At 45.3% G+C, this 27,500-nt stretch overlaps 1 protein-coding gene across 1 annotated transcript in view; it reads right to left on the reverse strand.

Annotated features, from left to right (window-relative positions):
• Nucleotides 1-27,500, reverse strand: part of LOC310771214 (collagen alpha-1(XV) chain-like) — a gene marked incomplete at its 5' end in the record, with an annotated part of 174,058 nt that overhangs the window by 65,984 nt on the left and 80,574 nt on the right. The window contains 3 exons of the mRNA XM_083631890.1: nucleotides 18,589-18,720; nucleotides 21,475-21,642; nucleotides 24,795-25,042. Of these exons, the coding sequence (XP_083488016.1) occupies nucleotides 18,589-18,720; nucleotides 21,475-21,642; nucleotides 24,795-25,042 (548 nt within the window). The remainder of the gene's footprint in view (nucleotides 1-18,588; nucleotides 18,721-21,474; nucleotides 21,643-24,794; nucleotides 25,043-27,500) is intronic.

The raw sequence follows: 27,500 nt of genomic DNA on the forward strand, positions 1-27,500 counted from the left end.
TGGATGTCTATGGGGAAACCATGTAACTACAGCTTGACTCTGACTTGGGACCTTGGTTGTCTATGGGGAAACCATGTAACTACAGCTTGACTCTGACTTGGGACCTTGGATGTCTATAATAATAATAATAATAATAGATGGGACTTATATAGCGCTTTTCCAGGGCTCAAAGACGCTTTACAATAGGCTAAACAAAACTAAACACTGAGGGGGGCGGGGGGAGACGTTAGTGAACATATAACGACAGAGATTACACTATGGGGACCTTGGTTGTCTATGGGGAAACCATGTAACTACAGCTTGACTCTGACTTGCGACCTTGGTTTCATGTCTCCCATTTGTTTTCCCATCTTTCTCCACTGGAATCAACTCATTAAAGCCAATATGTCATAAAAATAACATAAAAATAATAAATTCAATCAAATTAACACGTTCACTGCCAATGACGTATTAATCCGTCAAAAAAAATCCAACGGTTCACTGCCAATGACGTATTAATACGTCAAAAAAAAAAATCGTTTTTTTTTTTTTGACGGTGGGACGTTGATCTAACCCTTTTACATCTCTTATATAAGTATTGGACGTGTACAACGTGTACAACCCATTCCACCGACCCACTAAGTGGCGACAGTGCTTTCCTGACTAGAGGAAGGCAAGCAAAAAGCAGTGTGACGAAGCCATTCTCATGAAAATGGATTGGCGAAAACGCTTTCGTTTTCGCGCTGATTGCTGGCGGTGCGGGATTGTACATTTGCATAATAGATTACGGGTGGAACACACTTTGAAACACGCAGCATAAATATGACCAGAATCGCAAAAGCTTCATCAAAGCTCTCAACCAAAACTCCAAGAAGCGAGCGAGTCCATCCAGACTTCCTCAAAGAGCGGCCGCGCAGACAGGCACAGGACAGCAGCAGCAAAGCAGTGAGACTGGTGACAAGCTTGTGACACGGCCGCTGCAGCCAAGAAGAACGCCCACGGAGGGAGGAGTTGGAAGCAGAGGGGGGTTTCCTGCTGTTATGGAGGAAATTACTGTTCAAAACTATTGTTTAGATGTCTGACGTCTTACTGATGCCAAAAATGAATGGTTAAAGTGACTGTTCTATCGAATTTCACAAAAAGCCGTTTATCTCAAAATAATTTTTCTGACGCTGAAACCATGCTGTATTCAACTGCTAATGCTTACATAACTACTAACTCTACAAACTAACTCTTTTAGACAGAGAAAGCACACATTCTATTAGTTATTTTGAGATATTGTGTGTTCACAAAATCTTAGCAGAAAAGAATCCTCGGGTCTTGAAAGATGAGCCAGAATCCTCAAAAAAAACCTCTGGCAGAACCTACCTACAGTAAAAAAAAAATGGCTGGCAGTGAATGTGTTAAAGTTGGTGAGCTCCTGATGGAACATTATTTCCCATTTTACCATTTACCTCAAAAACTGCACTCTAGGTCAATTTTGCTTAAATATTTAGACATTATTAAAGCAAATACACCATTTATGTCTACGAAATACATTTAAAACTCATATTTAGGCGTCTTATATTGTATGACTACATGTTAAGCTCTACTGAACTATACTGGCCTATAAAGGCAAACAGCAGCAACTATGTTTTTGTGTGTTCTAAAGGTCAGAACTCGTACAGACTTTAGACTTCATTTTGACAAACATTATAGGCTTGGCCTAGGCCTGGCCTGGCCCCCTGCAAATGCTGCTAAATGATAAAAACTCGACTTGTTAAATCTGAAGCCAAATCTTGGTGAAGGCAGGAGATGCCGGCTTTCAGCACTTGACTCATGCAGACACTGCTCACTGGCTCTGTGAGGCATGGCCCTTTAACTGAGAGCCAGCGGGCCCGTTCCCTCCGTTAGAACAGCACAGACTTGCTAAAATCATCTTTCGCCAACTTGATTGATATATTGAGTACGAGCCAGAGCGCAACCAGCTGCTTTTAATGCAACACATCACGCTCCAATCACGGTCCACGGCACAACTGGTGGAGTGACAGAGTGAGAAAAGGAGAGAGTTGGAGAGAAAGAGATGCAGAGAGGGAGGGAGACAGGGACACAGAGAGACAGATAGAGACACAGAGAGAGAGAGAGAGAGAGAGAGAGAGAGAGGGAGAGAGGGACACAGAGAGACAGATAGAGACAGAGAGAGAGAGAGAGAGAGAGAGAGAGAGAGAGAGGGAGAGAGAGAGAGGTGGGGGTGGGGGGGGGGGTCCAAAATCAGAGACATGTGTTGGAGCAGTAAACAACACGTCTGAAACAAACAAAGAATGTGCCACGTAAACCAGCTCGGCCATTACAACTTCATTTGCATTTCATACGTAGTTATGAATGTATGAGGTCATTAACGGTCTAGTGTAGCCAGGGCCGCTGCTGGCCATTTGGGTGCCCTAAGCGTAATTGTTTTGTGGTGCCCCCCCCCCCGTAAAACTTTCAATAACTGTCAAACGAAAGACTGCAAAATCATTAATTATGAACGATACTAGTGTATCTCACATTTCATTACATGTGGGAAACAAACAATTGTTAGAATTACTGTACATGTCAGCAAACAAGTGATTGTTAAACTGTACATGCAAGCAGAGGCGGACTGGGATCATAATTCAGGCCAGGCATTAGATACCAAGCAGGCCAGGCCGATACAGGCCGACGTGCGTGCCGGCGTCCAAAGGGCGGCGGCGAAAAATTTGGGCTGTTTGAAGCCCAATTTGGGCCGTTTGAAGCCAGATTTGGGCTGTTTGAAGCCAGATTTGGACCGTCTGAAGCCCGATTTGGGCCAGTTGAAGCCAGATTTGGGCCAGTTGAAGCCAGATTTGGGCCGCTTGAAGCCCAATTTGGGCCGTTTGAAGCCCAATTTGGGCCGAGTCCAATTTTACAATGAGATGCACCCTGAATAAAGTAATAAAACCACTAGTAAACCAGTAGGCGGCGCCTGGCCTGCTGTTCAGTGAGTGGCCTGACTGAGGGCACCAAAAAAAAAAAAAATTTTTTTTTTTTTTTTGCGGAATTATGATCCCAGTCCGCCTCTGCTTGCATGTCACATGATGCCCTACGCAGTCTGCGTACTCTGCGTAATGGGGTGCGGCGGGCCTGAGTGTAGCCTAGTGTAAATTAAGGCAGTGGGATGGGTTGGCAGTGCCAGGCTGTTAGAAAAAAGCTGAAAAGCTAACACACGCACACACACACACACACTCATACACACACACGCGCGCGCATGCATGCATGCACGCACGGCACGCACACACGCGCATGCGAGCACATACACACACACACACACACACACACACACACACAAACAAACAAACACACAATGCCTATAATAACATGGTCAGTCGGTAAGGATATTGACTCGTGCTCTTGACCTAGAAGAATGGGTGTGTAGCTATTTGGAATGAATGAGTGTGTGTGTGTGTGTGTGTGTGTGTGTGTGTGTGTGTGTGTGTCTGTGTGTCTGTGTGTCTGTGTGTGTGTGTGTGTGTGTGTGTGTGTGTGTGTGTGTGTGTGTGTGTGTGAGAGCGAGGAAACAAAAGACAGCTGTTGTGGACACCAAACAACCACAAAAATGATAATAACAATGCAGTCAAAACCAATAAAACACACACACAGGCACAGATGGGCAGGGCACACACATACAGTGTATGCATGGGCACACGAGCGCACACACACACACACACACACACACACACACACACACATACACACACACACACACACACACACACACACACACACACACACACACACACACACACACACACACCACCATTGTATTACTATACTTGTGAGGACCTTGAGTGACTACATAAGGAAATTAATTATCTAAGCCCTACAGTAAACCTTACTGATTTAAGGTAATTTAAGAAATGTGTTTTTCTCCCTCTCCATTGAAAAAATGTGGTAAACAGGACTGTGAGAAAGCATTTTCACCTCTTCACAACTGTTGGCAAACTCACATTTTACATGGACATTTACATGGACATTATCCCACGGTCATTACTTTTTCTTAATTTTCTTAATTTCATGGGCATAATGTTTCCTCCAACTGGATTTGTGTGTTCCACTTGTTCTAACTGAACGTTTTAATAAACATAAACAAAGCTATTCATTTAAAAACACTTCAGTGACAGTTTTTTTATTGGTAGAATCTGCTTTGTTTGCATTTATTTATGTGCTTAAAGTGTGATTTTGAGAGCTGTTTCGCCCCAAACAATGAGAGCGAGTGGTGGATAGACCAGAAAATGTCCTCACCTTTGTCCCTCAGAAGTATAAAAACATGACAACACACATTGGCAGGCAGCAGTGGAGGAGAGACAGGGATCCAGTGTGACATTACTCTCTGCTGCTTTGGCAACAATCCTAAATTCCCTCATAAATCCAACATCCCTCCTTTATTCTGTCCTACTCACTTAGTCCTTCATTTCTCCTCTTTCTTCTCGTCTTTCTTCCCTCGTCTTTGAAAGAGAAGCCTTTGGGGCTTGTAGTTTCTGAAGCTGTCACACTGTTGTTTGTCATAAATGTCAGATTTTCCTCTCATGTGCATCAGCTCTTCACCAACATCTCTGTTCCCTCATTTGGGTCACTGTGTCTAGTATTTAGGTAGCTCATGAGCTGCATGCTTTAACTTTAGCTAACTTTATATGTCACTGTGACCATAATTGCAGAAGCAGTGTATTGTACATAATTATCATCACACACAAGCAAAACTGCTACGAATGTTACAGCAGATACGAGCATCTTTCATTTTGTGCTGACTTTAGCGCCCCTGTGGACAAAAGCGGTAGTGTTCTCCCAGAATTAAAACTATTTCCTGAACACTGAGGTTAACGTCATTGGTTCATTCTGTTTTATTTACTGCATGAGGTTAACGTCATTGGTTCATACTGTTTTATTTCCTGAACACTGAGGTTAACGTCATTGGTTCATTCTGTTTTATTTACTGCATGAGGTTAACGTCATTGGTTCATTCTGTTTTATTTACTGCATGAGGTTAACGTCATTGGTTCATTCTGTTTTATTTACTGCATGAGGTTAACGTCATTGGTTCATTCTGTTTTATTTACTGCATGAAGTTAACGTCATTGGTTCATTCTGTTTTATTTACTGCATGAAGTTAACGTCATTGGTTCATTCTGTTTTATTTACTGCATGAGGTTAACGTCATTGGTTCATTCTGTTTTATTTACTGCATGAGGTTAACGTCATTGGTTCATTCTGTTTTATTTACTGCATGAAGTTAACGTCATTGGTTCATTCTGTTTTATTTACTGCATGAAGTTAACGTCATTGGTTCATTCTGTTTTATTTACTGCATGAGGTTAACGTCATTGGTTCATTCTGTTCAGGCATTTAGAAAAACTGTATAGAAATCGCCGATCTCTTCATTGATGGTCTCATTTGCTGGGTAAGGCATAGCCGCTTTAATCATTTTGATCAAGAGCTTATTTGGACAAGACAGTGTGACAGTGTGTTCCTTTTGGATGAGCAGTTGTTAATATTCAGTGAGTTACAGATGCTCAGAAAGTCAGCCAACTCAGCACACACATAGTCTCTCTGTATCCCTGTTCCACTTTCTTTCTCTCTACAGACACACACGCACGCACGCACGCACGCACGCACGCACGCACGCACGCACACACACACACACACACACACACACACACACTTCTTTTGAACCTTTGTGTTCAATGAAACTGTGAGGAGAGCGAGAAGGCCAGTGACTGAGTCAATGAGGGAGTGTGCGTATCGTGCAGAAAGTGTGCATATTCACAAATGTGTGTGTGTGTGTGTGTGTGTGTGTGTGTGTGTTTGTGTGTGTGTGTGTGTGTGTGTGTGTGTGTGTGTGTGTGTGTGTGTGTTCAAATGAGGGTCTTTGTGAAGGTCTATGTGTTTTCTAAATGTCTGAAGAGACACAGCTTTGTGTGGAGTGGAGTATATCAGAGAGCTACTGCTGCTGTGTGGCTGTTATCATTCTCCCCAGGTGGAGATGGAGGATCTCAGACAGAGCTGCCAGTCCAAACACTGAACAGCTGGAAACCACCGGCCTGATGGTCCTCTTTGTCTGAGAGGGACAGAACCAGAGGGACGAGAGGGAGAGAGCTATGAAAGTAAAGAGAGAGCGAGAGAAAGAGAGAGAGAGAGAGCTAGAGGGGGGGAGGGAGGGAGTAAAGGAGATGGAGGGAGGTAAAGGGAATTGAGGAGAGAGAAAACTATGGGACTTTCAGACCCTCTGGCAGCCATATTGGAAGTCCTCTGCTTTTGGCGACAGTGACTCAGAACAGTTAATTGTGTTTCTATTAAGCCTACAACTCATTTCTGTGCTGTTTTTTACTGGGAACCTTTTCACTTGATTGATTTGATTGATTTTGTATGAAGATGTCAGCTTGTTAGCTAGCCAACCATAGTGTCAACCAGCTGTTTTGATTTGCACACTAGGTCTTGTAAACTAGCGTTACTAATGCTATAGTCACACATAAACACTACCGTAAATTCCGGACTATAAGGCGCACCGGTATATAAGCCGCAGCACCAAAATTGACTGTTTTTTACATATATAAGCCGCACCGGACTATAAGCCGCGGGTGTTTTGATGTTTAATTACCATATGTAAGGGTTCGTGCACAGAGAGGAATGTCGGGAAAGAGATGGCTGTTTGGGGAAGCTCCCATTTATTAACATTTCAACAAAACAAAACAAAAGTCAGGTCACTAATCCCCAGACAAAATCACACAACAATAGGCTATATGTGCAGCAAACGGCTGTAACCAGAGAAGTCAAGTCACTAATCCTCGTCTTCCTCTTCTTCCTGCGTACTGAAACCACCAAAGTCCTCATCTTCAGTGTCGGAAACGAACGTCATTGGTTCATTCTGTTTTATTTACTGCGTGAGGTTAACGTCATTGGTTCATACTGTTTTATTTACTGCATGAGATGAATTTGACCTTTGACCACCAAAATCGAATCAATTCGTCCTGGAGTCCAAGTCGACGTTTAAGGCAAATCTGATTAAATTCCGTCAAAGCGTTCCTCAGATATCGCGTTAACGATCATCGAACGGACGGACGGACAACCCGAATCCATAATGCCTCCGGCCTGGCTATCGCCTGCGGAGGCATAAAAAGGTAGACAGAGCTCTGTGGACAGTTTGTCTATCCACTGGGTTAACCTCTGTATTTAAGAAGTCAATTGAAAACTGAGGAAAGGAATATGCCTTATGTTGCAGATAGGTTTGGTTGTGATAAGTAACATACGCTCATGGCAGCTAGAGGAGGGAATGACCTTAACTAACATACCTCATGGCAGCTAGAGGAGGGAGGGAATGACCTTAACTAACATAACCTCATGGCAGCTAGAGGAGGGAGGGAATGACCTTAACTAACATAACCTCATGGCAGCTAGAGGAGGGAGGGAATGACCTTAACTAACATAACCTCATGGCAGCTAGAGGAGGGAGGGAATGACCTTAACTAACATACCCTCATGGCAGCTAGAGGAGGGAGGGAATGACCTTAACTAACATACCTCATGGCAGCTAGAGGAGGGAGGGAATGACCTTAACTAACATAACCTCATGGCAGCTAGAGGAGGGAGGGAATGACCTTAACTAACATACCTCATGGCAGCTAGAGGAGGGAATGACCTTAACTAACATACCTCATGGCAGCTAGAGGAGGGAGGGAATGACCTTAACTAACATAACCTCATGGCAGCTAGTGGAGGGAGGGAATGACCTTAACTAACATAACCTCATGGCAGCTAGAGGAGGGAGGGAATGACCTTAACTAACATACCTCATGGCAGCTAGAGGAGGGAGGGAATGACCTTAACTAACATAACCTCATGGCAGCTAGAGGAGGGAGGGAATTACCTTAACTAACATAACCTCATGGCAGCTAGTGGAGGGAGGGAATGACCTTAACTAACATACCTCATGGCAGCTAGAGGAGGGAGGGAATGACCTTAACTAACATAACCTCATGGCAGCTAGAGGAGGGAGGGAATGACCTTAACTAACATAACCTCATGGCAGCTAGAGGAGGGAGGGAATGACCTTAACTAACATACCTCATGGCAGCTAGAGGAGGGAGGGAATGACCTTAACTAACATACCTCATGGCAGCTAGAGGAGGGAATGACCTTAACTAACATAACCTCATGGCAGCTAGTGGAGGGAATGACCTTAACTAACATAACCTCATGGCAGCTAGAGGAGGGAGGGAATGACCTTAACTAACATAACCTCATGGCAGCTAGAGGAGGGAGGGAATGACCTTAACTAACATACCCTCATGGCAGCTAGTGGAGGGAGGGAATGACCTTAACTAACATAACCTCATGGCAGCTAGAGGAGGGAGGGAATGACCTTAACTAACATACCTCATGGCAGCTAGAGGAGGGAGGGAATGACCTTAACTAACATAACCTCATGGCAGCTAGAGGAGGGAGGGAATGACCTTAACTAACATACCCTCATGGCAGCTAGAGGAGGGAGGGAATGACCTTAACTAACATACCTCATGGCAGCTAGAGGAGGGAGGGAATGACCTTAACTAACATACCCTCATGGCAGCTAGAGGAGGGAGGGAATGACCTTAACTAACATAACCTCATGGCAGCTAGAGGAGGGAGGGAATGACCTTAACTAACATACCCTCATGGCAGCTAGAGGAGGGAGGGAATGACCTTAACTAACATAACCTCATGGCAGCTAGAGGAGGGAATGACCTTAACTAACATAACCTCATGGCAGCTAGAGGAGGGAGGGAATGACCTTAACTAACATACCCTCATGGCAGCTAGTGGAGGGAGGGAATGACCTTAACTAACATAACCTCATAGCAGCTAGAGGAGGGAATGACCTTAACTAACATAACCTCATGGCAGCTAGTGGAGGGAGGGAATGACCTTAACTAACATACCCTCATGGCAGCTAGTGGAGGGAGGGAATGACCTTAACTAACATACCTCATGGCAGCTAGTGGAGGGAGGGAATGACCTTAACTAACATACCTCATGGCAGCTAGTGGAGGGAGGGAATGACCTTAACTAACATAACCTCATGGCAGCTAGAGGAGGGAGGGAATGACCTTAACTAACATACCCTCATGGCAGCTAGTGGAGGGAGGGAATGACCTTAACTAACATACCTCATGGCAGCTAGAGGAGGGAGGGAATGGCCTTAACTAACATACCTCATGGCAGCTAGTGGAGGGAGGGAATGACCTTAACTAACATACCTCATGGCAGCTAGTGGAGGGAGGGAATGACCTTAACTAACATAACCTCATGGCAGCTAGAGGAGGGAGGGAATGACCTTAACTAACATACCCTCATGGCAGCTAGTGGAGGGAGGGAATGACCTTAACTAACATACCCTCATGGCAGCTAGTGGAGGGAGGGAATGACCTTAACTAACATACCTCATGGCAGCTAGAGGAGGGAGGGAATGACCTTAACTAACATAACCTCATGGCAGCTAGAGGAGGGAATGACCTTAACTAACATAACCTCATGGCAGCTAGAGGAGGGAGGGAATGACCTTAACTAACATAACCTCATGGCAGCTAGTGGAGGGAGGGAATGACCTTAACTAACATAACCTCATGGCAGCTAGTGGAGGGAGGGAATGACCTTAACTAACATACCCTCATGGCAGCTAGAGGAGGGAGGGAATGACATTAACTAACATAACCTCATGGCAGCTAGAGGAGGGAATGACCTTAACTAACATAACCTCATGGCAGCTAGAGGAGGGAGGGAATGACCTTAACTAACATACCTCATGGCAGCTAGAGGAGGGAGGGAATGACCTTAACTAACATACCTCATGGCAGCTAGAGGAGGGAATGACCTTAACTAACATACCTCATGGCAGCTAGAGGAGGGAATGACCTTAACTAACATACCTCATGGCAGCTAGTGGAGGGAATGACCTTAACTAACATACCTCATGGCAGCTAGAGGAGGGAGGGAATGACCTTAACTAACATAACCTCATGGCAGCTAGAGGAGGGAGGGAATGACCTTAACTAACATAACCTCATGGCAGCTAGTGGAGGGAATGACCTTAACTAACATAACCTCATGGCAGCTAGTGGAGGGAATGACCTTAACTAACATAACCTCATGGCAGCTAGTGGAGGGAATGACCTTAACTAACATAACCTCATGGCAGCTAGAGGAGGGAATGACCTTAACTAACATAACCTCATGGCAGCTAGAGGAGGGAATGACCTTAACTAACATAACCTCATGGCAGCTAGAGGAGGGAGGGAATGACCTTAACTAACATAACCTCATGGCAGCTAGAGGAGGGAGGGAATGACCTTAACTAACATACCTCATGGCAGCTAGAGGAGGGAGGGAATGACCTTAACTAACATACCTCATGGCAGCTAGAGGAGGGAGGGAATGACCTTAACTAACATACCCTCATGGCAGCTAGAGGAGGGAGGGAATGACCTTAACTAACATAACCTCATGGCAGCTAGTGGAGGGAGGGAATGACCTTAACTAACATAACCTCATGGCAGCTAGAGGAGGGAGGGAATGACCTTAACTAACATAACCTCATGGCAGCTAGAGGAGGGAGGGAATGACCTTAACTAACATACCCTCATGGCAGCTAGAGGAGGGAGGGAATGACCTTAACTAACATACCTCATGGCAGCTAGAGGAGGGAGGGAATGACCTTAACTAACATAACCTCATGGCAGCTAGAGGAGGGAGGGAATGACCTTAACTAACATACCCTCATGGCAGCTAGAGGAGGGAGGGAATGACCTTAACTAACATAACCTCATGGCAGCTAGAGGAGGGAATGACCTTAACTAACATAACCTCATGGCAGCTAGAGGAGGGAGGGAATGACCTTAACTAACATACCTCATGGCAGCTAGAGGAGGGAGGGAATGACCTTAACTAACATACCTCATGGCAGCTAGAGGAGGGAGGGAATGACCTTAACTAACATACCTCATGGCAGCTAGAGGAGGGAATGACCTTAACTAACATACCTCATGGCAGCTAGAGGAGGGAATGACCTTAACTAACATAACCTCATGGCAGCTAGAGGAGGGAGGGAATGCCCTTAACTAACATACCTCATGGCAGCTAGAGGAGGGAGGGAATGACCTTAACTAACATACCTCATGGCAGCTAGAGGAGGGAGGGAATGACCTTAACTAACATACCTCATGGCAGCTAGAGGAGGGAATGACCTTAACTAACATACCTCATGGCAGCTAGTGGAGGGAGGGAATGACCTTAACTAACATACCTCATGGCAGCTAGAGGAGGGAGGGAATGACCTTAACTAACATACCTCATGGCAGCTAGAGGAGGGAATGACCTTAACTAACATACCTCATGGCAGCTAGAGGAGGGAATGACCTTAACTAACATAACCTCATGGCAGCTAGAGGAGGGAGGGAATGACCTTAACTAACATAACCTCATGGCAGCTAGAGGAGGGAATGACCTTAACTAACATAACCTCATGGCAGCTAGAGGAGGGAGGGAATGACCTTAACTAACATAACCTCATGGCAGCTAGAGGAGGGAATGACCTTAACTAACATAACCTCATGGCAGCTAGTGGAGGGAGGGAATGACCTTAACTAACATAACCTCATGGCAGCTAGAGGAGGGAATGACCTTAACTAACATAACCTCATGGCAGCTAGTGGAGGGAGGGAATGACCTTAACTAACATAACCTCATGGCAGCTAGAGGAGGGAGGGAATGACCTTAACTAACATACCTCATGGCAGCTAGAGGAGGGAGGGAATGACCTTAACTAACATACCTCATGGCAGCTAGAGGAGGGAATGACCTTAACTAACATACCTCATGGCAGCTAGTGGAGGGAGGGAATGACCTTAACTAACATAACCTCATGGCAGCTAGAGGAGGGAATGACCTTAACTAACATAACCTCATGGCAGCTAGTGGAGGGAGGGAATGACCTTAACTAACATAACCTCATGGCAGCTAGTGGAGGGAGGGAATGACCTTAACTAACATACCTCATGGCAGCTAGAGGAGGGAGGGAATGACCTTAACTAACATAACCTCATGGCAGCTAGAGGAGGGAGGGAATGACCTTAACTAACATACCTCATGGCAGCTAGAGGAGGGAGGGAATGACCTTAACTAACATACCTCATGGCAGCTAGAGGAGGGAGGGAATGACCTTAACTAACATAACCTCATGGCAGCTAGTGGAGGGAGGGAATGACCTTAACTAACATACCCTCATGGCAGCTAGAGGAGGGAGGGAATGACATTAACTAACATAACCTCATGGCAGCTAGAGGAGGGAATGACCTTAACTAACATAACCTCATGGCAGCTAGAGGAGGGAATGACCTTAACTAACATAACCTCATGGCAGCTAGTGGAGGGAGGGAATGACCTTAACTAACATACCTCATGGCAGCTAGAGGAGGGAGGGAATGACCTTAACTAACATACCTCATGGCAGCTAGAGGAGGGAATGACCTTAACTAACATACCTCATGGCAGCTAGAGGAGGGAATGACCTTAACTAACATAACCTCATGGCAGCTAGAGGAGGGAATGACCTTAACTAACATAACCTCATGGCAGCTAGAGGAGGGAGGGAATGACCTTAACTAACATACCTCATGGCAGCTAGAGGAGGGAGGGAATGACCTTAACTAACATACCTCATGGCAGCTAGAGGAGGGAGGGAATGACCTTAACTAACATACCCTCATGGCAGCTAGAGGAGGGAGGGAATGACCTTAACTAACATAACCTCATGGCAGCTAGTGGAGGGAGGGAATGACCTTAACTAACATAACCTCATGGCAGCTAGAGGAGGGAGGGAATGACCTTAACTAACATAACCTCATGGCAGCTAGAGGAGGGAATGACCTTAACTAACATAACCTCATGGCAGCTAGAGGAGGGAGGGAATGACCTTAACTAACATACCTCATGGCAGCTAGAGGAGGGAGGGAATGACCTTAACTAACATACCTCATGGCAGCTAGAGGAGGGAGGGAATGACCTTAACTAACATACCTCATGGCAGCTAGAGGAGGGAATGACCTTAACTAACATACCTCATGGCAGCTAGAGGAGGGAATGACCTTAACTAACATAACCTCATGGCAGCTAGAGGAGGGAGGGAATGACCTTAACTAACATACCTCATGGCAGCTAGAGGAGGGAGGGAATGACCTTAACTAACATACCTCATGGCAGCTAGAGGAGGGAGGGAATGACCTTAACTAACATACCTCATGGCAGCTAGAGGAGGGAATGACCTTAACTAACATACCTCATGGCAGCTAGTGGAGGGAGGGAATGACCTTAACTAACATAACCTCATGGCAGCTAGAGGAGGGAATGACCTTAACTAACATAACCTCATGGCAGCTAGTGGAGGGAGGGAATGACCTTAACTAACATAACCTCATGGCAGCTAGAGGAGGGAGGGAATGACCTTAACTAACATACCTCATGGCAGCTAGAGGAGGGAGGGAATGACCTTAACTAACATACCTCATGGCAGCTAGAGGAGGGAATGACCTTAACTAACATACCTCATGGCAGCTAGTGGAGGGAATGACCTTAACTAACATACCTCATGGCAGCTAGAGGAGGGAGGGAATGACCTTAACTAACATAACCTCATGGCAGCTAGAGGAGGGAATGACCTTAACTAACATAACCTCATGGCAGCTAGAGGAGGGAGGGAATGACCTTAACTAACATAACCTCATGGCAGCTAGAGGAGGGAATGACCTTAACTAACATAACCTCATGGCAGCTAGTGGAGGGAGGGAATGACCTTAACTAACATAACCTCATGGCAGCTAGTGGAGGGAGGGAATGACCTTAACTAACATACCTCATGGCAGCTAGAGGAGGGAGGGAATGACCTTAACTAACATAACCTCATGGCAGCTAGAGGAGGGAGGGAATGACCTTAACTAACATACCTCATGGCAGCTAGAGGAGGGAGGGAATGACCTTAACTAACATACCTCATGGCAGCTAGAGGAGGGAGGGAATGACCTTAACTAACATAACCTCATGGCAGCTAGTGGAGGGAGGGAATGACCTTAACTAACATACCTCATGGCAGCTAGTGGAGGGAGGGAATGACCTTAACTAACATACCTCATGGCAGCTAGAGGAGGGAGGGAATGACCTTAACTAACATACCTCATGGCAGCTAGAGGAGGGAGGGAATGACCTTAACTAACATAACCTCATAGCAGCTAGAGGAGGGAGGGAATGACCTTAACTAACATAACCTCATGGCAGCTAGTGGAGGGAGGGAATGACCTTAACTAACATACCTCATGGCAGCTAGAGGAGGGAGGGAATGACCTTAACTAACATAACCTCATAGCAGCTAGTGGAGGGAGGGAATGACCTTAACTAACATAACCTCATGGCAGCTAGTGGAGGGAGGGAATGACCTTAACTAACATACCTCATGGCAGCTAGAGGAGGGAGGGAATGACCTTAACTAACATACCCTCATGGCAGCTAGAGGAGGGAGGGAATGACCTTAACTAACATAACCTCATGGCAGCTAGTGGAGGGAGGGAATGACCTTAACTAACATACCCTCATGGCAGCTAGAGGAGGGAGGGAATGACCTTAACTAACATACCCTCATGGCAGCTAGAGGAGGGAGGGAATGACCTTAACTAACATAACCTCATAGCAGCTAGAGGAGGGAGGGAATGACCTTAACTAACATACCCTCATGGCAGCTAGAGGAGGGAGGGAATGACCTTAACTAACATACCCTCATGGCAGCTAGAGGAGGGAGGGAATGACCTTAACTAACATAACCTCATGGCAGCTAGAGGAGGGAGGGAATGACCTTAACTAACATACCCTCATGGCAGCTAGAGGAGGGAGGGAATGACCTTAACTAACATACCCTCATGGCAGCTAGAGGAGGGAGGGAATGACCTTAACTAACATAACCTCATAGCAGCTAGAGGAGGGAGGGAATGACCTTAACTAACATAACCTCATGGCAGCTAGTGGAGGGAGGGAATGACCTTAACTAACATAACCTCATGGCAGCTAGAGGAGGGAGGGAATGACCTTAACTAACATAACCTCATGGCAGCTAGAGGAGGGAGGGAATGACCTTAACTAACATAACCTCATGGCAGCTAGTGGAGGGAGGGAATGACCTTAACTAACATACCTCATGGCAGCTAGAGGAGGGAGGGAATGACCTTAACTAACATACCCTCATGGCAGCTAGTGGAGGGAGGGAATGACCTTAACATACCTCATGGCAGCTAGTGGAGGGAGGGAATGACCTTAACTAACATAACCTCATGGCAGCTAGAGGAGGGAGGGAATGACCTTAACTAACATAACCTCATGGCAGCTAGAGGAGGGAGGGAATGACCTTAACTAACATAACCTCATGGCAGCTAGTGGAGGGAGGGAATGACCTTAACTAACATACCTCATGGCAGCTAGAGGAGGGAGGGAATGACCTTAACTAACATAACCTCATGGCAGCTAGAGGAGGGAATGACCTTAACTAACATAACCTCATAGCAGCTAGAGGAGGGAGGGAATGACCTTAACTAACATACCCTCATGGCAGCTAGTGGAGGGAGGGAATGACCTTAACATACCTCATGGCAGCTACCGGAGGGAGGGAATGACCTTAACTAACATAACCTCATAGCAGCTAGCGGAGGAAGTAACTAACAGCCTGGTTCCCTCATGGCAGCTAGTGGAGGGAGGGAATGACCTTAACTAACATAACCTCATGGCAGCTAGTGGAGGGAGGGAATGACCTTAACTAACATACCCTCATGGCAGCTAGAGGAGGGAGGGAATGACCTTAACTAACATACCCTCATGGCAGCTAGAGGAGGGAGGGAATGACCTTAACTAACATAACCTCATAGCAGCTAGAGGAGGGAGGGAATGACCTTAACTAACATACCCTCATGGCAGCTAGAGGAGGGAGGGAATGACCTTAACTAACATACCCTCATGGCAGCTAGAGGAGGGAGGGAATGACCTTAACTAACATAACCTCATGGCAGCTAGAGGAGGGAGGGAATGACCTTAACTAACATACCCTCATGGCAGCTAGAGGAGGGAGGGAATGACCTTAACTAACATACCCTCATGGCAGCTAGAGGAGGGAGGGAATGACCTTAACTAACATAACCTCATAGCAGCTAGAGGAGGGAGGGAATGACCTTAACTAACATAACCTCATGGCAGCTAGTGGAGGGAGGGAATGACCTTAACTAACATAACCTCATAGCAGCTAGTGGAGGGAGGGAATGACCTTAACTAACATAACCTCATGGCAGCTAGTGGAGGGAGGGAATGACCTTAACTAACATAACCTCATGGCAGCTAGAGGAGGGAGGGAATGACCTTAACTAACATAACCTCATGGCAGCTAGAGGAGGGAGGGAATGACCTTAACTAACATAACCTCATGGCAGCTAGTGGAGGGAGGGAATGACCTTAACTAACATACCTCATGGCAGCTAGAGGAGGGAGGGAATGACCTTAACTAACATACCCTCATGGCAGCTAGTGGAGGGAGGGAATGACCTTAACATACCTCATGGCAGCTAGTGGAGGGAGGGAATGACCTTAACTAACATAACCTCATAGCAGCTAGAGGAGGGAGGGAATGACCTTAACTAACATAACCTCATAGCAGCTAGAGGAGGGAGGGAATGACCTTAACTAACATACCCTCATGGCAGCTAGTGGAGGGAGGGAATGACCTTAACATACCTCATGGCAGCTACCGGAGGGAGGGAATGACCTTAACTAACATAACCTCATAGCAGCTAGCGGAGGAAGTAACTAACAGCCTGGTGTCCTCATGGCAGCTAGTGGAGGGAGGGAATGACCTTATTCATAGGCTATACACTTGACAAAGTGATAACAGTCTGAGTGAAGTGATTTTGGTATGAAAAAATGTTTTGGAGACAATCACCTAAAAAGGATTGGTTTAAACCACTTATACAGTAAGGAAACATGGTTCCAGCACCAGAAATGCTCTTCCCCTGTTACCAAGAATCCTTGAGTAAACACATGCTCTCCCTCCCTGGCTCATCGTATTTCTCTGAAACTGATTTCTCCAATAAAATCTTCATGAGAGGAAAATAGCTGCTTGGCGATAAGAACTTTCCACTGTCCTGTAAAGTAAACATCTTGTAGTTTGTCCATCACATGTGCTCACATAACAACTCAGAGGAGATGGAGAGGAGACAGTGTGCAGTGTAAGTTAACACAGGACTGCTGCTTGTTGTCAAGATGAACACAGGACATGTGTTTTCTAATTTAGCCATCAGTCAGCATGATGTTATGGGAAACCACATTGTTGGCACACTTTATTTTATGCGCTTACTCATTAAAATTGAATATTCTCTTAAAACCTATTACAAAGTTTCAGATTCAACATCTTGATGACACGATAGTCTGGCCTTAGGATATAATTGTCCCTGATACTAAATATTGACTGCTGTTCCTGTTATGGGGGACACACACCCACGCACGCAGGCAGGCACGCACACACACCTACACACACACACACACACACACACACAGACACACACACACACACACACACACACACACACACACACACACACACACACACACACACACACACACACACACACACACACACCTCTGCACCATCACACACACACACACACACACACACACACACACACACACACCTCTGCACCATCACACACACACACACACACACACACACACACACACACACACACACACCTCTGCACCATCCCCCTTGTTAAATTTGGACCAAATCATGCACATCCATCTCTGACAATTACAAAGCAATTGGAAGGATATGTGAATATTTTCTGGTTTCGTTCATCTTTTATGACAATAAACTGATTATGTTTTGAGGATGCCATCTTGGGCTTTGTGGAAAAAGTGATCAACATTTTTCAACATTTTGTGTCATTTTATAGACGAAACTACTAATCAAGTAGTAGTGGAGAAAATATTCAACAGATTCATCGATAATGAAAATAATCATTAGTTGCAGCCCTAGGGCTTATTGTCAGCCATTCTTGGAGCGAGTTAATTTCCTCAAATGTAAATGAAGTCATATACGGCTTGTCATTTATGAGCTCTCACAGGATGAGGCAACGCTCATAAACACATGTGCTCATTCATTCCTCGTCTCCTGTGGCAGACATAAAGCTGCCAACAGACAACACACACACACACACACACACACACACACACTGTATGTGACAGACATAAAACTGCCAACAGACACTATTGTGTCATGCCTCAAATGTAAAGCAGGCTTCCACCCAGACGCTACGTCCGGCTCTGCTTGTAACAGTGGGTTCGCCATCCATATGTTCCCCAACATGAGGAATGAGGGATGGACTATATGCATAAATGTGTCATGCAGGACTGAGAGAAGATGATAGGTGAGGGCTTGGCGAAAACAGCACACACACACACACACACACACACACACACTCACACACACACAGTACGCGCACACGCTTATGAATCTTTTCCCATGCGACTCACCACAAACCTGTCCAGGCCCGTCCCCCCGGCGTTCCCCACGAAGATCCCCGAGCTGGCCTCAAAGGTGAGGGCCTGTGGGCCCCTGCTGAAGGCCACACGGTGGTACTCCTCACAGTCCATGTACAGACGCACCTAAGGTACACAGGCAGACAAATAAGATGTACACACAGTACACACACACACACCTATACAACAAGCTGCTTTACTTGTTACAAATCTAGAAGGTCTTAGGTCTCTGTAAAATATGTTATCCTGCATGCAGCAGCGGTTTCTCATGTTGAAAAAACAACAACGTTCGATCCAGTGAGCACTGAGGGGGAATGACAATTAGCCAATTAACGCCAATAATGGCGTTGTTGTGCACCGGACCTAATAACAATAGGGGTGTCACAATATATCGTCCCACGAAATTTCGCGATAGTAAAACGTCATATCGCAAAAAAAAAAAAAAATCAAAAAATCAAAAAATCAAAAAATAGACTAAGAAACGTCTTTGTTGTTGAAGTTCAATGTGTGGAAAGTAGTTCAGTTGAACAAGTCTCTGAAGAGACACATGAGAAGTTATACAGGAGAGAAACCATTCAATTGAGTTTCTGGCAAAACTGTTTACTTGACACGAAAAACTGAAGATGCATAAAAAATAGATTAAGAAAAGTCTTGTTGTTTGAGTTTGAAGAAAAACTGAAGATGCATAATGAGAATTTATACTGCTGAGAAACCTTTTAGTTCAAAGTAAATCTAAGTGACGGTGTAACTCATTCTATTTCAAGATAAGCCTTATCTCCAATCTCATGTTTTTTCTAGTTGTTATTGTAATAACAATTTCCCACAACAGCATGTTTTGTATTTGTGCATTTCAAATAAAATACTACTTTTCCAGTCATATATTGTCATTATTCAAGTTTAAAAAAATCGTATCGTATCGTATCGTTATCGTGAACCCAGTATCGTGATACGTATCGTATCGTGAACTGAGTGTATCGTGACACCCCTAAATAACAACAATGCTATAGACCTTATTCGATTGACGTCACTCATGTACGGGCACGCCTACCTCCACCATATTGTCGACATAGCGCTGCAGTTTTCAAGTGACAGCCTATGTGGAGCAGCGTTTATAGGAAGCTAGCCGCCGTTAGCGTTACCTGTATCGTTCCAATTGTGTTCGGATGGTGACCTGCGTTAGGCATGGCTGTAGTAATGACAGCAATAGTCCCTGTGGTTTGTTTCTATCTCTACCGTCCACAGACGTGAAGGGAGCGAGACTGGGGATACATCAGCAGCACAGGAGATGTGTGGATAGTTAGGAGAGACAGGTGAAGTCTGTTCACCTCGTTATTTTGTTTATTTATTACAGGCATTAACGGCAGCATACAAACAACAACTGTGGGGTTTTTATTGCTGTCATTACCATTGCTATTTTGTAATGGAACAGAAACGACAATAAGGCTGTTACTAGTTGTCAGCTGCAGCGCTGTGTGCGCGCAGGACGGTATGTCAGTGTCAACAATATGGTGCGTCCAGGGTTAGCGAATAAGGTCTATAGATGACATATGCATGCTATCGATGCTGTCCTAAATCGTTACCAATTACTTTTAAATCTGAACAACACTTTGCTTTGAAAGCATTTATTAAAAAGGGAGATGTTTTTTGTGTTCTCCTCACTGGATTAGATTCAGGCAGATATGTTGTTGCTCTCTAGTGATTGGTTAGGGAAAATGGAATCCCGCTCGGGGATTCCCCCTATGGAAATCGGTTAGAGTGGAGGTAATGTCAGACTGAAGAAGTAAAGTGTAACGAGTTGACAATTCACTCCGATATGTCCGTTTCTTCTCCATGTTTTAAAATCAAATACTTTTTTTTTCTTTTTTTCCCCCCGCCGATTTTTTATCCCATTTTTATCCCCCATTAGTGCTAATTTTAATTTTATTTATCCTGGTTGCTGCTCCACCCTCTGTCGATCTGGGGAGAGCCGAAACTGGCTCCATGCTTCCTCCGAGACATGGGCAGTAAGTAGCCAGCCGCTTCTTTTCACCTGACAGAGGAAGCTTCACCGGTAGGACAGAGCACGTGGGAGGATCACGCTATTCCAACGAGTTCCCCTCCCTCCGAACAGGTGCCCTGAATGACCAGAGGAGGCACCACTTCAGCGACCAGGATATTGCATGTTTTGGTGAGGGGTTCCTATATGAAGGAAACCCCCAGGGGGCACGGGGAGAACATGCAAACTCCACACAGAAAGGCCCTTTTGACGACCCAACCGGGCGGTGGGCACTCGAGGACATGCGGACGGGCACGCTCTCCTTCAGCACTCACCACGTCCCAGGTGGAAATCGAACCCAGGACCTTCTAGCTGTGAGGCGACAGCTCTACCACTGAGCCAATGTGCCCCCCCCCCCCCCCCCCCCCCACACACACACACAAAAAAATGGGAGGGGGGAGGGGGGGGGTTTCAGGTGCCACCTGAACCCTATTTAAACATCCGTATATCATTGGATGGTATCAACTTATTTGTGATACCTCAGTATATCTACAGTAATCAAATCCAGTCCATATTATCGGTAGCCTCTATTTTACAATGGTATTGTGCTGGTATGTCTCATAAATTAAGACGTTTCCCATAAACCCTTTTGCTCCCCATCGCATTGAGAAAGTTGCGAGAAACTCATTTGTGTTGGAAGAACAGCGCCCTCTTCCTGTTTGGTGCAATACAGCAGATTTCCCGCCAGGTGCCACACAATGTACAGTAGAGGCCAATAAAGGCTGCCTATCTTTTCAGTGATGGTAATTTGTTTAAGGTAATTATCCTACTGTCTCAGAATTCACATGGTAAAGATGTATTGATTGCGGCTAAACTAACTAAAGTAAACTTGTTGTTAAACCCACCTCCGCCCCCTGTACGGTCAGGGTGAACCTTGCCCATCTTCCTGTCATGTCTCCCATCTTGAAGGATGCAGCTTCCTGGGTGCCTGCAGTCCCGGGGTCGGTGTAGTACAGCACCACTCTCTGGGAGCCGTCCTCCACTGCAGACAACGCTATGCCGAGGTGCACCACCTTACCGAGAAACCAGGGGAGTCACATTCACAAAACTCTCCCGTATTGTCATTTGCATTACATATGGCAGAAAAGAGCGGTGACAAAGAATGGAAACCTTTTATACATACTATCTAGTGAACTTAATTTTAAGAATGATAATACATTTGACTAATGAAGTTGGGTTTATATGAGCGTATGTGAGTGTTTGCTAAAGATGAAGGTGTAAGCCTGATGAGGACAGCTGGACAGGAGATGATAGATTAGGATTTCTGAGACGGCATGTGAGATTGTGAGAATGCTGAGAAGAGATGTGTATGAAAATACATGTTGTGTGTGTATGTATTTCAATTAATAACTGAAAGTTTTAAGGGAAAAATTACTGAACTACTGTATATAGTGTGTGAGGCTGATTGAGATGTGACTACAGATTGTTGACTGTATTATATTAGATCCTAACTATAATGGACGCATGTAATAGGAGAATTTTCTCCAACAGATCGTGTCAACCAGGTGGTGGTGGTGTGATGTTTGAAAACTGCTGATACTAGGGCTGGGTATCATTTAAAAAATGGCTATAACAGTACCAATACCCGTACCATGATGATGTCATCAGTGATGTCATAAGGGGGCACACACAGACACACACACACACACACACACACACACACACACACACACACAAGGAGGCATTGTGACATCACTGATGATGTAACTAAGGGGGCACACACACACACACAAACACACACACACACACACACACACACACATGTGCATGTAAACTTAAGGGCAATAACATTTTGCGATCAACACACACACATACACAATAGGGAAGGTGAGGCGCGCAGCGGCCAAGCTGCATATGCGAGCTGCAGGGATAGCTTGGCGATCTGCAGGTTGGGCGAGGCCGTAATATTGATAAGGATGTTCTGATGTTGATGTACCAATAAGATGCACAACAAGAATGACTGACGCTTACTGATGATAACATAGATGATGATGATGATGATGATGATGATGACGGTAACGATATGTAATGGAACACAACACAGCTCAAGAATTTCACATGTGTGTACTTGTACATCGAGTGACAACAAACATCTTGTATCTTGTACCAGTACCAGTACCAGTACCAGTACCAATACCAGTACCCTTAAAGTGATACCAATACCAATAGAGTACTTCATTCAATATTTTTCTTTCCACTTCATTGAATACCCATCATATGAAGATATGACGATGTACTACATTACATGTATTACATTACATCATTTAGCAGATGCTTTTATCCAAAGCGACTTACAATATCACATGTTGTCAACAGTAGAGAAATTAGTACCAACTCTGTCACAATACACCACGCTCGATTTCACCACCACAGGTTGTAGCTGCTGTGCTTGTGGGCCAATCACATGTCACATTAAATTGAAACGCTTGCAGTGATTGGCTGTGAGAAGAAAGAAATTATTTCTAGTTCCGTGTACAAAAAGGATCAAATGCAAGTATTCTTTGACTAGAGACTAGGGATGGGAATCGAGAATCGGTTCTTGTTGAGAACCGGGTCCCAGTGGATCGATTCCTTGGAATCGTTAGCCAACGTCCTGAACGATTCCACTATCGATTCCATGCGCGATGACGTCACACGCTGCGACACGCACGCAACGCAGCCTTGTTTTGTTTCCAGCCACCATGGCTCTAGGCAGAAGCAAAACGATGACCACAGTGCCACTTGCAATGCTTGCAAAACCTCTATTTCGTCAAAGGGGGGAAATACTAGCAATATGCAGAAACATTTATCCACACAGCATGCAATAATTTTGGAGGAATGTCACGTTTTTGATGTGCTACGGAGTGACGATAACATGGCTAACAGCAGCGCGGCTAACGTTAGCGCGTCATCTGTTAATATGGAGAGTAAACTCCTCCAGACCCTGTCTATTGTGTAAACCAGATTTCACCAATACTCCATTTCCATCCATTTAATTGAGAGGATGATGACGTTCAGAGTCAGACTGGTTCAGGGGCTGGTAGTCGCTTTGGGTCAGAGGCTGCAGCGAGTACTTCTTGTGCAGCTCTAGGCTAGAGCCTCTAGCCCCTCCATTCACCCAGGCAGCTGGGAAGAGTAAAATGACCGAGGCGACGGTAAACGAATGTCCCCGAGCAGTGACTAAGTTTGTCTGACATGCCAGCTAAAGTAAAATGTCCAAAGTTGCATGTTGTCATTCTAACCACTAGTTCTGTTTCATTCATTCCCACTATATATTTTCTATGGGGAGATGACAAAGATGCTCAACCCAAAATACAAACCCCCAAACAGAGCCAGTTTAACAGACACACTGATCCCTGCTTGGTATGGGATTGAAAAGAGCAATCTGATCTCAGAGCTGAATAATAATACATAATTATAATAATAATAATCTAAAAGAAAATTAATGTTAATAAACCCGTTTGTACTCTTTTTTTTTTCTCCCCTTGCCCAATGAGAATCGATAAGAGAATCGATAAGGAATCGGATCGATAAGCAGAATCGAAAATGGAATCGGAATCGCTAAAATCTTATCAATTCCCATCCCTACTAGAGACTGAGGTTATGTTACTACTTGGTACTGGATTATTTTGAATACTGATACCCAGCCCTACCTGACATGCAACCATTTATGCTGCAAGAGAATACATCTGATTGGTTGATAGAGTGGTTGATGCATAGTGATTGGTTCAAGGATTAGGACATACTTGAATCAGTTAGACGTTCTTACTCTTGGCTGTGATGTTTAAAGAAAAGTCACCACATAAACAGAAAAACAGGTAGAGGAGGAGTAGTGTAGGTCTAGTCGCGCAGTAGCCAGCCGTAGATAGACATCTATGTCTGGTGCACTACTATTGAAAAGTGGTTAAGGACCGCCCGCTAAGATCAAAACAAAATGCATGACAGACATATGAATTGACCAACCACGGACGATACATTTTGAATGATGCACCAATGCACCCAGAGAGCCAAACTTCCGTAACAGCCGAGCCAATCAGATTTTGCCACAGGATTTCTCATGGCAAAACCAGGAAATGCTGACTTGTGATGCAGACCCTCCGTCGCTGGAAGCGTGCTGACGTAAGATGTTGGGTCTGACCACGTGAGACTAGTGTTGGCCGAACTCGAGCATGTTTCCTCGCCTCACCTTCTGGTAAGCATCTGTGATGGCGAACAGCATGCCGCCGCGTCGCGTGGTGGGTTTAGCCGTGACCGTGATGGCGAAGTCCTGGTAGAACGGGTCCGGGATGAAAGACCTGGTGAGCCGGCCCACGTTTGCGTCCGGCCCGAAGCTGTAGGCGGGGTAGCCCTCAAAGCCCGTGACGAAGGAGACGGAGGGGGGGAGGGGAACGCCGATCAATTCCGTCAGGTCCAGAGCCCCCTGGGCACCGCGCTCTGGAGGGAACAAACGTGGAGGAGAAAACAGGGTTAGTGGAGGGAAGGAGGGAGTCAATAGGAGCTGATGGAAGGGAAGTGCAACATTGGACCACTGATACCTTCACCATACAAAAATAAAGCTGAGCTGGAAGTTTTCAAACAGCTCTTTAAAGAAACTATCATGAAGGGGGGGAAAAAGGGACTTTCCAGGCCCAATTCACTCAATTCAAGGACCCAACACGGCATAGTTTGCAGACAGGAGAATGTAGCTGATATACTAAGATTAAAGTCATATAACAAAAGCTTTTTCTTTGTGAAACTGCCTTGCTGCCTTTTTGGCCAGGACTCCCTGAAAGAAGACATCTTATATCTCAATGGGACCTTCCTGGATAAAGGATACATAAAAAATAAAATAAAAAGAAGTTAAATTTCTATTTTTGCACAAAATGTATAAATTAAAGCACTTTCAATGACCCATGTCTATTTATGTTTATTTTCAAAAACTTTCAAGGTCTTGAACCCTATACCCCTAACTGAGTATTGGAGCACCTACAGCCGGGTAGGCCACAGAGCCCCCCTGATCTACTTCAGATCTCTCCTCCACTGGAGCAAGTCATCCTGGGTGGTTCTGATCCTTTCCAACCATCCCTGTCTCATTCACTGGACATATTGATGTCTGACAGGATGTCAGTTACACTCCATAAAGTTTGCCAAGAGGATGAGAGAGAGAGAGAGAGAGAGAGAGATAGAGAGAGAGAGAGAGAAGACTTCCATCTGTCTAAGATCTCCGGTATTCTGTCAACGTACCTGTACTTTATAAGCATGCCTGAATGCACGTCTCTCACACATGCACACACAAGTTCATGCACATGCACACACACACACAAGCATGCTTGAATGCACGTGCACACACCACAAAGCACACACTCTGTCTCTCTGACAGACGTACACACACAGTCAGTGAACTCAGACATGCCACACGCATGTCTCTCTCTCTCTCTCTATCTCCCTCTCTCTCACTCACACACACACACACACACACACACACACACACTCACACACACACACACACACACACACACACACACACACACACACACACTCACTCACACACACACACACACACACACACACACACACACACACACACACACACACACACACGCTCCACTCTACACCTGGTTCCTCTTAGTGGGGAGACCCTCAGAACAATCGTCTGTTCTTTGGGAGTGTATGGGGCAGCGGGGTATAGGAGCTGGGCCTGGGCATCTGGAAGGCATTAGGTTAGACTAATACACACGCGCTGCGCAGTGGCAGCTCCTGTAAATTAGGCTTATCGCGTGGCATTAGCATGTGTGTGTGTGCGTGTGTGGGGCTGGTAGTAGGGCTCCCCATAGGGAGAGAGGCACACTCCCTCCTCCATGCGTTAATTGGACTAATACCCTTACAAACTGTGTGCCAATTAAAAAACAACAGTGACCTGCAACAAACACCGTCCATTCCACTGTGTATCCCAGCTGGATGCCAGAGTAGAACTAACTGTGTTGACACTTGAAACAGCATCTCTGGGATGTTGTCAAAAATTAGACTGGATTGTATTTGTTTTAGCTACCAAACATTTTTGGATGCCATAGTCGTGGTTTTGAGAGAGGCATTATTCTTCTTGCTTGGAGCAATTTTTCTTTCTTAGCACATGGAGTACATTATATTTCTTATTTTCTATTATATTTCTGAGCCATAATGAAGTGAAATACTTCAGTCTTTTAATGCAGTCATTAACACGTTCACTGCCAATGACGTGTTTTTACGTCAAACTAAATCCAACGGTTGACTGCCAATGACGTGTTTTTACGTCAAAAAAATCTTTTTTTTTTTTTTGACGGTGGGACGTTGATCTAACCCTTTTACGTCTCCTATACCAATATTGGAGGTATTGAATGTGTATAATCTATTTTACCGACCCACTGAGTGGCGACATGTCTCTCCACAGTAGAAAGAGGCGAGCCAAAACTGGAGGGAAAAGCGCGAGGAAGCCGTTCTCATACAGTAAAATGGATGGCGAAAACGCTTTCACTTTCGCGCTGACGCACAGCGGTGGCAACGGTGGGGGGTTCCAAGAATAGACTGGATGCACACTTTGAAACACGCACCATAAATAAGCCCAGAATCGCAAGAGCTTCATCAGAGCTCTCAACCGGACCGCCAAGAAACGAGCGAAACCCATCCAGCGAGCCCCATCCAGACTGCCAGGCAGCAGCCATCAGCAGCAACTCGTTTGTCACAGACCCGCTGCAGAGCCAAGGAGGGCGGAGGAGAACGCCCACGGAGGGAGGAGTTGGAAGCAGAGGGGGGTTTCCTGCTGTTATGGAGGAAATTACTGTTCAAAACTATTGTTTAGATGTCTGACGTCTTACTGATGCCAAAAATGAATGGTTAAAGTGACTGTTCTATCGAATTTCACAAAAAGCCGTTTATC

The sequence above is a fragment of the Poromitra crassiceps genome (genome assembly GCF_964638095.1).
Source record: "Poromitra crassiceps genome assembly, chromosome: 2".
Classification (NCBI taxonomy): domain Eukaryota; kingdom Metazoa; phylum Chordata; class Actinopteri; order Beryciformes; family Melamphaidae; genus Poromitra; species Poromitra crassiceps.